Here is an 11,885-nt window from a genome sequence, read left to right on the forward strand (position 1 = left end):
GAAAGTACGAAATATCAAAGTTATTTTATTTTGGCCACTGTATAGGAACTGGTACTGTAGTGGGCAGGATATTTCTGTTTAACGCACAGTGCCTTATAAGACATCACCGATTTGTGGAGTAGCTATGGTCTCAGATTGGTAGCTGCAGTCATTTGTTTCTCCATTTACTGATAAAAATCACTTAAAAGGTTTTCTATAGAAACTAGTTTTACATCTGTTGTTTTCAGCAGAACAAAGTTTAATTTGTAAAGAATCAATTTCAGCGCATCCTTACCTGATCATGTCAACAGATCTTGCATATATACACAGTCCGTGAAGGAAAACTTATAAATTCAGAGCAAAGCTAGATGCACTGATTTCATGATAATGTTGTTGCAGCTTTTACTCTCCAAAAAGAGAATCTGGAAACACTTGAAGCAATTAGCTATTTGTCTTCTGAACTTGGTGTGCTTCCTTCAGACTTCAGTTACTCAGGCATTAAAGATAAGAAGGCTATTACATATCAAGCTATGGTTATAAAAAAGATAACTCCTGAAAGGTAAGCAAGATTATCATCATACTTTGAACAGCATCCTAACTCTTTTAAAATTTTAAAACATTCTATTAAAGTTTGTAGATTAAAATGTTCCATTTTGTTTTGATATCTTAACATTTTGAAACAGAATTGGAGGTTAGAATCAACTGATTTGATCTTAATAAAGTTAATAAAGAGTATCTACCTCTTAATAGTGGCTTCAGTATTTTTTCCCTTCCTAGGTGTTAATTTTTCCTAAGGGAATGTCCATATCTTATTAAATTATTGAATTTCACAAATAACTTCATAAGCTCTTGCTGTGTGCATAAAACAAATGTTTTATATTTTGGAAATATAGCAACTTTAGCAATCAAATAAAAAATAAAATATCAAAATATAACAGCAGGAGAATACATTCACAGATATGTCCACAATAGGTGATAAAAATTCCCCTTTTTTCAAACTTCCTAGCATTTATTTATTTTTCTTTGGGTGTATGCAGTGATATGCCTTCTAGACATCAACTTGAAACTATTTTTTCTTACTACTTTCTAAAGAGAAGCAGTGACCACTCTCCCAGAGAATTTTCAAATTTAGGTTGGTGCCAATTACTATATTCTGGAGTAACAATTTCCATAATTTAAGAAAATATTTCCTTTTATCTGTACAGAATCTCCCACATATCAGCTCCACTGGATGATTAATGTTATGAATAAGAGGTTTGGGTGGTGACAGTGAAGAGTTCAATAAAAATATGATTCACTCAATATTTTCGTTGAACAATTCACTATAATACTTAAAAGACTGTATAATATCCCATTCTTCAAAATGGTGATAAAAAGTTTAAGCAGTAAAGCATGGTAGAACAATACACAGTTGTCTTCCCTGGGTCTTGGAATTCAGTGGTAGCAAAGGAAAAAGCTTCAAAAATAGTTCCTATTTTAAAGGGAAAAGGTTGTGGTTTGCTGCCAAAATGTAATGGCAAACCACAGTGACAGCGAGACAATGCTTATTTTAAATTAAAATAGCCCCTCTTTATCACCAAAGCTGCTGAATTTTGGTGGCAAACTCTGGTTTTTCCCCTTTAAAATGGGATGGGGGTGGAAGGTATTTTTCCTTTTTCTACTGTACCACTGAATGCCTGTGGTAAATTTGGTGATGCCTTCTTAGAGGAGGTAAGGGCAGGCAGTGTGGCTTCTCCACCCCTAGAAGCTGCCCACCCTTGCTGTAAAGTGAAGCGGGTAATAGAAATGTTTTCAAAGCTGTCAGTGTTTGAGTCATAAGCTGTTTTCTTGAGTTTCATAAAGATGGAAATGATTTTCCTTCACTTCAAAGTATTGATTAGTACTTGAGAAACATGTTTGCTTTGGGTGTCGACTGCTAGACATTTAGCAAAATGATATAGTGTTACTTGTCTTAAAAGAGATTTTCACAGTTAATGGTCTGAACCTTTAATTTACATTCTCACAGCTCTGATCCCTGAAAATCTGTTGTTCATCAGAGAAAAACTTTGTACTGCAGCCCTCTCTAAACCAAAATGACTCTGTCTTGTCAGCCTTACAAAAACAAACTCATAGTCCATTTCTCTCCTTGGGTGTGTAATGTACATGCTTATAATTGGAAACACAGCTTACAGTTCAAATATCTGGCCTTGAAGTGTTCACTTAATCTTTGAGTTCTTATACATACGCAGTCCCTTTTCAAGCAAAGGAACTGTTTATGCTAGAGGGTTTTTCTAGCACAATTCTGTGTGAAATTGGGGTAGCATGTTAAAATCTAATGTAGGTTAAGTCTCCATCAGAGCTGCTTAGTTTTGCAAAGTATTCTTTGCAGGCTGTTACTAGTTAGCCCTTTCCAATTTAAGACTTTCTTAAAAAGACTGCTTTGTTGAATGCTGTTCTCTTCCTTCCTGCCCTAACCACCTTCCCACCTATGTGTCGAACCTGAACTAAGTGGCAAAAGTTTTTGCTTAGTTCTTGCTTAGGATGCATTTGGTTTTCATCTTTAAGTTCCTTTACATGTATAGTTAAAAACAACGCCAATACATTATCGTCTTCAGAATGTTCAGGCAGCATTATCTTATCTATCACAACCTTAGACAGCCTAGTCCCTTCTTATTGCTTAAAAGCAATATATTGGCAGTTTATTTAATAAGTTTATTCTCTGCCTTTCCTTTTTTTTTTTTTTACAAATTCCTCCTGACAGCTAATAATAAGGCATTTTTTAAAAAATCTTATAGTAAGAAGAAATCCAACAAAAATGGTAGAATGTCAGAAATGATTCTGTTCAAGAACCTGAAGCAATAGGCCTCTGTAGGCATTGGGCCCACTCTGCCTGTGAAAGAGCCTTCAATAGTTGTGGAATCAGATTCTGAATCAGATGAAGATAAAAGGCCAGGCTCTGCAACTGAAACGCCAAGGAACTAGAGAGAGGCAGAATCAGAAAGTTTCGAGTTCCATGAGAAACTTTAGTGAGCAGCCTAGGTGCAGGTGGAAGCTTCAGGTGCTCCAAGCAATTGCCCCTGAAACAGGAAGACATGCCTTGCAGATACGGTTTTCTCTTTTCAGTTTGGAAGAGAAGAGAGCTCCTTAGTGTGGTATCAAATTCTTATCATTAAGCCTCATGGTAAGGCTTCTTATCATCAGTCTAATGGCTGTCTTCTAACTTTGCTTGTTTCTTCTGTTACTGACTCCCTAGTAATGTCACAGTGCTTATCTGTTTTGCTACAAAGTCAGCATAGCTGTTCTGCTTGGAAGGCAGGTGAGAACCCTACTGGACCAAGAGCTGCTGCACACACATAGATGGCCAGATGGCATTCCAGAACCTGGTGCCACAGCAGAGAAGCCACTTTTATTTATTTATTTATACATTTATTGTTCTTCAAATTGTTTTGTGCTTCAAGGAGAATTATTCCCAGTAAAACGTTGGATAAAAACCCAGTTTTTAATCTGTTTTTGAAAAATACATATATACATGTTATTTGTTAATCTGCAATATGACACAAAACTCCCAATTGTCTTTTCTTTCCACAGGCTGAAGGAACTTGGAAGCACACTTGGAAAAAAAGGACTAGGTATTTCTAATGTACATTCTGCAAGCCACCCACTTAAGCTCGGTCAACTGCAAGGAAATCACTTTGATATTATTGTGAGGGATTTAAAACTCAAGAGTTGTGATTATTCTGCTAACCTAATGGAGAGAATAGGTGAAGCAATTGAAAATGTCAAGGTAAAAGTCTTTTAACTTTCATGCACTCTTTGCTTTAAGTGAGCATACCGTATGTTGCTCATAGTGTTGCAAATACTGGTTTAAATTGTCTTTTTAATTTTGTAGAAAAATGGTTTTATAAATTACTATGGACCTCAGCGATTTGGACAAGGTCAGAATATTCAGACAGACAAAATTGGATTGGCTTTGCTGAATGAAGAACTGGTACTTGTTTAAATTTGTATACTCCCCTTCCTCCTAAAAGCTCGGTTCATAATGTACATATAGTGTACATAGTTCTCCTACTCCATCATCATGACAATCATGTGATAAAGGTTAAGCTCATGATCTCTCAATAAGCTTCACAGCTGGAGGAACATTTACATTCAGATTTCCCATTCTTAGTTTGGTCCTGTACCACCTTGGCTCTTTTTCTTCATGCGGAAAGGTCTGCTCACTCCTTTCTGACCTAATAGTCAGTGGCATCTCTGGGCACTGTTCTGACATACCTGAGAAATGCCGGGAAGCCCTGTCCCAGAAGAATTCGGTTCTTCAGTAGCCCCAGTTCTAAAGATGAATGGCCACAAAGTAACATTTCAAAATCATAAACAAAACAACATAGCATGTGTGTTTGCTTGCTTTAAAGGTCAAAGCTGTGAAATTGTTTTTCACACCAGAAGATGCAGATGATCCTGTTAATATAGCAAAGAAATATTTTCTTCAGACTGGTAAATACATTATGTCACTCATTTCTGATTTCCCATCATAAATATGTTATGGAAAGAAAATATTGTTTAAGTATGAAGAAATTCAGGAATATGTGTATGAACATTCTCAGTACTCACTTTTTATACAACTGTTCATAACGTCTTTGCATTTTCATCAGGAATTTAAACTGAAAACCATTTTAATATATTTATGTAGTGTGCTATAGCTTGGAAATAGCCAATAATATTGGAGAAGTTTTTCACTCAGAATTAGCATGGGAACTGAAAAAAATGTATTTGTTGTTTGCTCTGCAAAACTTGTACTAATGTTGTAATTTTCAAAGCCTTTAGAAATAAATGACAATTACAGTTTTGTGTACCTCTGCCTTCTACCATCCTTTGACATTTTCTCACCTGTGCTGCTGTTCGGAGAAGAGTAGAAATAGGCAGTTTCTCCCAGTAACAGTCATCAAATCTTAAAAAGTATATTTGCAACTTCTAAAGGGCACTGCATAATAGATTTTTTTGTAGGTCTCACAGTTGGTTTGACAAGCTTTGATAAGAGTATGAAAGTACTAATTTGTGTTACTGTGATATGGCCTATATTAGTCTAGTTCATTACTTCTATAATGTAACATTTCTCTTTCATTTCTGAGCATTCTATGGAATGTTTCATTTCTATCTTGTCCTTTTTTCTGTTTGGAATTTTTTGCTGCTCACACTGTAACAAGAACTTCCTAGAGAGTTCTATGCTTTACTAATGTAAGTAGTCTCTTCTTCAGATGGCCAGGACTTAATTAGTTTTCTGTGTCCTAGAGAACTCTGTTGTACCAGGGCTTTGACAGAGCAGTGAGCTACAGAATCTATTACAGCATTAGACCATTTTCCACAAGGTTTTTAAAAGGATTTCCTTGCCTAGATTGTAAATTTGTCCATGTCAGGAGATGGGTCAAAATGGAGTGGAGTGCACTTTACTTCCAAAGGCAAATGCACACAAACCACATTCTTCAAATAAGTATTAATCAAAGTATCATTTCATAAAGGTACTTTTCTTCTTCTACTCTTCATCAATGAATATAAATGAAGGTCATTCCTTCCCTCAAAAAAAGGAGATCTATTCATAAGGGAGAAATTCTCTGATGTATCTTTTTTACCTTTAGAAAGAACTAAACTGACACCTGTAAGATTTCTTCCTCCCATCCCCAGGCTCTTATATATTCAAGTCTTATATATTCAACTTGAAAAAGAACATTTCCTTTACAATGAGAGCAGAAGGAAGGAAGGAATGGCATGGTAGTACTTTTCTCCCTTTGCAGAGTGTTAATAGTTTTCATTTAACTGTGTGGTTACAGTGTGACTAATCCAGAAAGAAGATTGAAAGAGCAATCTAGGAAAAAGACACCTAAAAATACCTGCTGTTAATATATTTTGGAGAATATATTTTTCCAATCCAAAGTTGTCTTTTTATTTACAAAGTGGAGAAAACTTGGCACAGACCCTGTTCTAGATAGTGGTGTTGGATCCTGAGGCCAAAGTCCAAGGCCCCGTAGTCCATCAGCCCTGCTAATTCCACTCAGAGTAGCAGGTAATGAAATCCCAGCATCAGCACAAAGGGCAATATGTCTGCCATGGCAGATGCTGCTTTCCATAGCATCCTTCTGTTTTTGAAAAGAGAGAGAGAGAGAGAGATTCTATAATCTGGATTCAACATAACTGGGCATGATTTCAGGTGTTCATTTTAACATAAGAACTCTTTCAACAGTAAAATTACGTTTATTCCCAACTTTCCTGTTCAGAGTCATTGCTCTTTCTCTGAAAACACAAGAAAAGTATAAACATGTATCTGGAACCAGTGAGGGGAATAAAGCGGGTGGTAGAAAGGCCTTAAAGGGGAAACTGATGGATAAAAGAAGAGCACAACACATTCTAGCCACCCATCACCTCTGTGCTGAAAGATCCTCTTCTTTTGCTCCAATCTTCAATCGAATTGTAGCACCTGGGTTTTGAAGAAATGTATTAGAAGCACCATGTGTCATCAATTATTTTCTTGTCTACCTTTTAGAGGATGCAAAAGGCACTCTTGCAATGCTGCCTGACTTTAAAGTAAGAGAAAAGATGTTACTCCGTGCCTTGAACCGCTATGGGATAAACCAGGAAGGCTGCACGCGAGGATGGCTCAGCATTCCGCATTCCATGCGTATTTTCTATGTCCATGCATATTGCAGTAAAATTTGGAATGAGGCTGCATCCTACCGGATTATGAGCTATGGTGCAAGAGTTGTGGCTGGCGATCTAATATTTTCTGGAAAATGTACTGAAAGCTGTTCACTGAGTGACAAGGTAAAATGGAGCATGAGGAATATTAACACATCTGATTCAGGATTTCCTGTTTGCATAAATTCTAGCACCATTACGTTGGCTCTACATTTTTGGAATTACAGTTTTAATTAGCCCATTGCTCCTCCAGGTATCCCACGAATAGATATCAGATACTGAGACACCTTATTTTGCTTCGTGTGTTTATGAGTACTGAAAGCATTGTGCTCTTAGGAACTAAAGCAGCCTTCCCCAGCCAGGTGCCTCTTGGTGACTTCAACTCCCAGCAGCTCCTGCCAGCATGACCAATGGTCAGGCATGCTGGGAGCTGTAGTTCCAAGCATCTGAAAAGTACCAGGCTAGAGAAGGTTGAACTGTTGCATGATCCAGAAGGCTGAATGTGTAAAATGAGATGGTGTTACCCTTGTCCTAAGATAGTTGTGTGTCAAATCATGTGTCAGATCTCATGCTCAAAATGCTCTGGGTTTGGGTTGATACAAGATAGAGTGAGTCACAACTGAGACACAAATTCCAGAGGATTGTCACACTATGGGGCAAAAAACACTAGCCTCAGATTCTGCAGCAAGAAACATGAACATCTGAGCCTTATATCTGTTTTCCAACTCTGCAGAAAGCTGTATAAAATTCAAGTGAGAATTAGTGACATCCAAGGTCACCCAGTAAACTTCTTGAGTAAGCACAGATTTGAACCTGAATCTCCTTAGTCCATGGCCAAATGTATACTATTACACTCTTTGAAAAAGAATTTAAAGTGGATAACAAATAAGCTAAATGCATTTATGTCATGAAAAGGAGATGGGTTGGGCATAAAAGCATACTCAGCCCACAACACAGAAGTCTTCTGTAGAAACGGTCTTGATTTCAAGAGCATCTCAGCTACCATAACAACTAGAAACTTGTTTTCCATTCTTAATTGAAATTGAAGTTCAGGGAAATCATAACTAAATGTCAGATGAAATTCCGTGTGCATGAAATTACAAAAAACAAATGGCTTTACTTGAGGGTCTTCATAGATAATATTTTATCTGTCCTGAAAAATGGGGTTAAAAACTCTTGGATAAATGAAAAATAGACAGTTGGTTTGGAGTTTGACTTTTATTTTTGTTAAGATATATTACGGAAGATAAGTTTGAAACACTGGAAGACAATCCAGTAGGAAGCTTGTGTTCAATTATGAAGTTACTTCACCACAGCTAATATTAATTTCACATTCTTTACCATTTAAAGTGGTGTGTTCTGAGATTAGAAATCAGATAAGTGAGAAGCCAAGTCAAATACTTGTTTCTAATTTTGTGTTGGTTTAAACCAACCATTTGCCCTTGCAATAATGGCCTGGAAATACTTTTTAAAGAAATGATCACACATGAAATAATTATTAAAAATTATTATTAAGAAATAATACACAATATTGTGTATTATAAAAACAGTTGCCTTTATTCTATATATGTCTTTAATTATTTGAAGGATAGCATAGAAATCTCTCTACTAAATAAGTCTAATAAAATACATTTCTCTTTTTATACCAGGTCCATGTTGTAACATTGGCAGAAGAGATGGCAGATCAGTTTACAATACATCAAGTAAGTTTGTTCTGAGTACTGTTTTCAATGAATAAAGAAACACTATGGGTCAGCCTTAACCAGAGCAGGCCCGCTGAAATGAATGGGTCTTGGTCAGACTAACAATGGATACAACCGTAAGCTTGTAACCTGGGCTTTCATTTATGTGACATAATTTTATCATTAGGGCAGTTGCTAGAAAACATGAACTGAAAGAAATAAGAGTCTAGACTACAGCCTCTTTCACAGGAATACACAGATCTTTGTATATCTGGCAGGGTTTTTTCCCAAGCCCATATCCAAGGGCTTCCCATCTTCCTTTTTCCTCACGTCAAGACACTCTCAGTGGCACTGCTCCCTCAGTGAGTCTCATCACCAGCTGCTATTGCTCTTCATCCTCTTTCTCAGCATCTCTACCGCTTGTTTGCGTGACAGGCAGAAAACCAGTGAGCAAGTAAGCAGTGGTGTCCACAGGCTTGTCCCCTTCACTGTGAGTTGTGCCAGAGTGAAGAACACGTGAAAAAAACAGGTTACAAGGGTGCAGATGAGGAGCAACTCCAGGGGGATCTTGCCAGTGGGTCTCCACCAGGATGTGACCCCTCTGTTGGTGTCCAGTCATGACTATCTTTGACACTTGCCCTTGCCCTAATGTGGTTTCATGTTTCACTGTGCTTTGGTGTGTGTCTCTGCATGTGTTTTTCCCCCTACATAATATGTTCACACTACTTTTTTCTTCCCCAAGGTTGTGCTTCCAATGGTTGGCTACACTGTGCAATATCCCACTAATAAAGTTGGGGAGTGGTATCGCAAAAGGCTTGCTGATGATGGGCTTCAGATGCACCAGTTCAGACTTCCTGCATTACACCTGAATGTGCCTGGCTGCTACAGACCTCTCTTGAAATACCCGCACAACCTGTCATATCATTTCTTAAGAGATAATGGAAAAGAAGTGGGAACTGGAGAGGTTCCCCGGCAGGATTCAAAAATTTCTCTTTCTTTGTCATTTCAGCTTGATCCTTCCTGTTATGCAACTGTTTGCTTGGGCGAAATTATGAACTGTGAAATATGAATTTTTAAAGTGTTTAGCATAACTTTCCAGGAAAAGGTACAATATTTAAAGATGGCACAGGCTCTGTTGGGATGGGAGGGATGATGGTAAAGAACTACTTTGGAGATTATTTATAAAATAAAAAGTCATCTCTGATTTGGGCCATAAGCTGTTTAGGAAACCAGTAGTTGAAAATGGAGTGGGAGGCACTATAATCCTATACACACTTGCCTGGAAGTAAATCCAAAACAATTGAACTTCGAAATCAATTAAACTTGCTCCTGAGTAGATGTCTATTGTATTGTTCCCCAAAATCTTACTAAATTTTATATAAGAACCAAGCCAAACAGAACCAAATACAAAGTGCATCATCTTGGTATAGAAACAACAACCCTGAACTGCATCATTAAATTTGTTTTAAGTAAGTATTTTTTTAAATATTCCTTGGGATGAAATTCATACTTCATTAATGAAGTAAAATTACATTTTTTCAGACATTTTCAATTTGGCTAAGAGTATCTTCTTCCAGACATTTGTGCTACAATCCTGTACCTGCTTACCTAAGAGTATCCACCATTAATTCAGCAGGATTTATTTCTGAGTAGATATTAATATCTATTATTATTATTATTATTATTATTATTATTATTATTGTTTGTGATATTTATCAGTCAACCACAAGTGAACCAGCTCCTCCCCTTGCCTTTAATCTATAAATCAAAACACAGTTTAAAACTAGCAACAGTTAAAAGTGCAAATAAAAGATGTCAACAAAACGTCTAGTGGAAAGGAACCAGTTCCAGTTATCATTAGCTTGTGAAAAATTATTTTCCTGCCAAAAGCTACATCTGCAGTAGAAGCAGAAAGCCAACAGGGATTTGGTCAGATGCATCCCAGGAGGCAAAGTATTTCACAAAGTGAGTATCATGAAGAAAGCAGAACTCACTGCCTTTATGGTTTTCATATCTGCAGAGAGACAGTTTGTTGTGGGACAGATTAGAGGTCACTGAGAGAAGGAGGATGTTGTCAAGTAGGTCCTTGTAGAGCTTAAAACTCAGCAGCAGCTCCTCAAACTAGAAGCTATAGCAACGATACGCTCCCTGAAGCCTGTTCCAGTGTTCCGCTTTAGTGGAAACTTCCAAAGCATCTTCCAGGGTTGGCCCAGCAAAGTGTCTTGCACTACTTAGTGATGAGGGAATAAAGCACAAATGACTTCAGACCAAAGCCTTGTTGGGAAGAACAGCAAGCTAATCTATCAGCCCTAAGCTGGTGGGAGGCCATTATGGACACTGCTGCTATTGAATGTAGAGTCTGTCTAAGTTAGCAGGGTGAGCCCAGGATGCTTTGCTGCCTGAAGCAAAACCAAGATGGTTCACTGTTTCATTCCATGTACAGAAGCCAGCTGGCACCTTGCCACTGTACTCACACTGTCCTCTTTCAGAATCTGCTGCCTGAAGTAGCCATCCCACCCTGCCTAATTTGAGGGCCAGCCCTAAAATTAGCAACCTTACCAGGAGAATTATAAGCCGATCCAGAATAGGTAAATAAATTCAGCATCCTTGTACTGGTAGATGAAGTGCAATCTCAACTTCCCATATTTGGGGGATTAAACTTGTTCAGGTTTGCCCAACCTATTGTTGTGATATGTTATATTTATGGGGGGGGGGGTTCTGTTTTAAAATAAAAAATAAAGGGGGGGAGTGTTTGCCCAGCCTGTAAACGTTTTCAGGCATCCAGTGACTTCACCATAGCAGGATTTCATGAAAATCACTTCTCTGATTTCACCAAGGAAATCCACTGTGCCTTTTTAAATGAGGTATTCTTTTAAATTAAGCAATTGAATTTAGTTGTATTATTTGAGTTCTATTTTAGCTAAGCTGCTTTGGTTGTCCTACTAGATTGATGAATGCCTAAAGCAAATAAATGAAATGAATTATCTGAGTGGGAATATGAGCAGCATATTTATGATGCTTAATTTTGAACTTTGAAACACGTTCATGCAGAAGTAGCATGTGAAGCTTTACAATACCCTGATGGTTCAGTCCCAAGCAGAATTAACCAGTGCTGGCCTCCAGCAATAAACCCTCAGAGAGCACCATCAGGATTCCTCAGGTTTTGGGTTTAGAAAAGCAGTTACCTTCCGGGCACTTTTGTTGACCATTACCATGGTTCGGCAGTATTGGCTATTCTGGCTAGGGCAGATGAGAGTGGTAGGCCAAATGTCACAAGTTGTCCATCCCAGCTTGAGAGTTCCCCAGACTCCATATCTTTCTTGTTTGACTGCTCCCTATCTGTCCTCACTCTCCCACACACACACTTTGGAGAGATCTTATTTCACTCAGTTGTCCCCTCCGGCCTTCTCTCTTTCAGGCCTTTGTATCTTCCAGTCATCCCATCTGATCCCACTGTTTTTTCAGGCTGCTATGTTCTCATGTGGCCATGTATTATTTTACAGAGGTCACTCTAATTTAAAAGAATCTCCATTTGAAGGCCTGCACAGACCTGATATTTTT

The 11,885-nt window shown here is 37.8% G+C and overlaps 1 protein-coding gene across 3 annotated transcripts in view; it reads left to right on the forward strand.

The window, feature by feature from the left end:
- PUS7L (pseudouridine synthase 7 like) overlaps positions 1–11,313 on the forward strand; it is a 15,818-nt gene extending 4,505 nt beyond the window's left edge. For all 3 annotated transcript variants that reach the window (XM_044423064.1, XM_044423061.1, XM_044423063.1), the window contains exons 3-9: positions 379–538; positions 3,547–3,742; positions 3,848–3,946; positions 4,368–4,449; positions 6,491–6,768; positions 8,292–8,345; positions 9,067–11,313. In XM_044423064.1, the coding sequence (XP_044278999.1) occupies positions 379–538; positions 3,547–3,742; positions 3,848–3,946; positions 4,368–4,449; positions 6,491–6,768; positions 8,292–8,345; positions 9,067–9,393 (1,196 nt within the window). In that variant the 3' untranslated portion in view covers positions 9,394–11,313. The remainder of the gene's footprint in view (positions 1–378; positions 539–3,546; positions 3,743–3,847; positions 3,947–4,367; positions 4,450–6,490; positions 6,769–8,291; positions 8,346–9,066) is intronic.
- Positions 11,314–11,885: the final 572 nt, after the last annotated feature.

This window comes from Varanus komodoensis, unplaced genomic scaffold (assembly GCF_004798865.1).
Source record: "Varanus komodoensis strain SLA01 unplaced genomic scaffold, ASM479886v1 scaffold13_1, whole genome shotgun sequence".
NCBI classification, from domain to species: domain Eukaryota; kingdom Metazoa; phylum Chordata; class Lepidosauria; order Squamata; family Varanidae; genus Varanus; species Varanus komodoensis.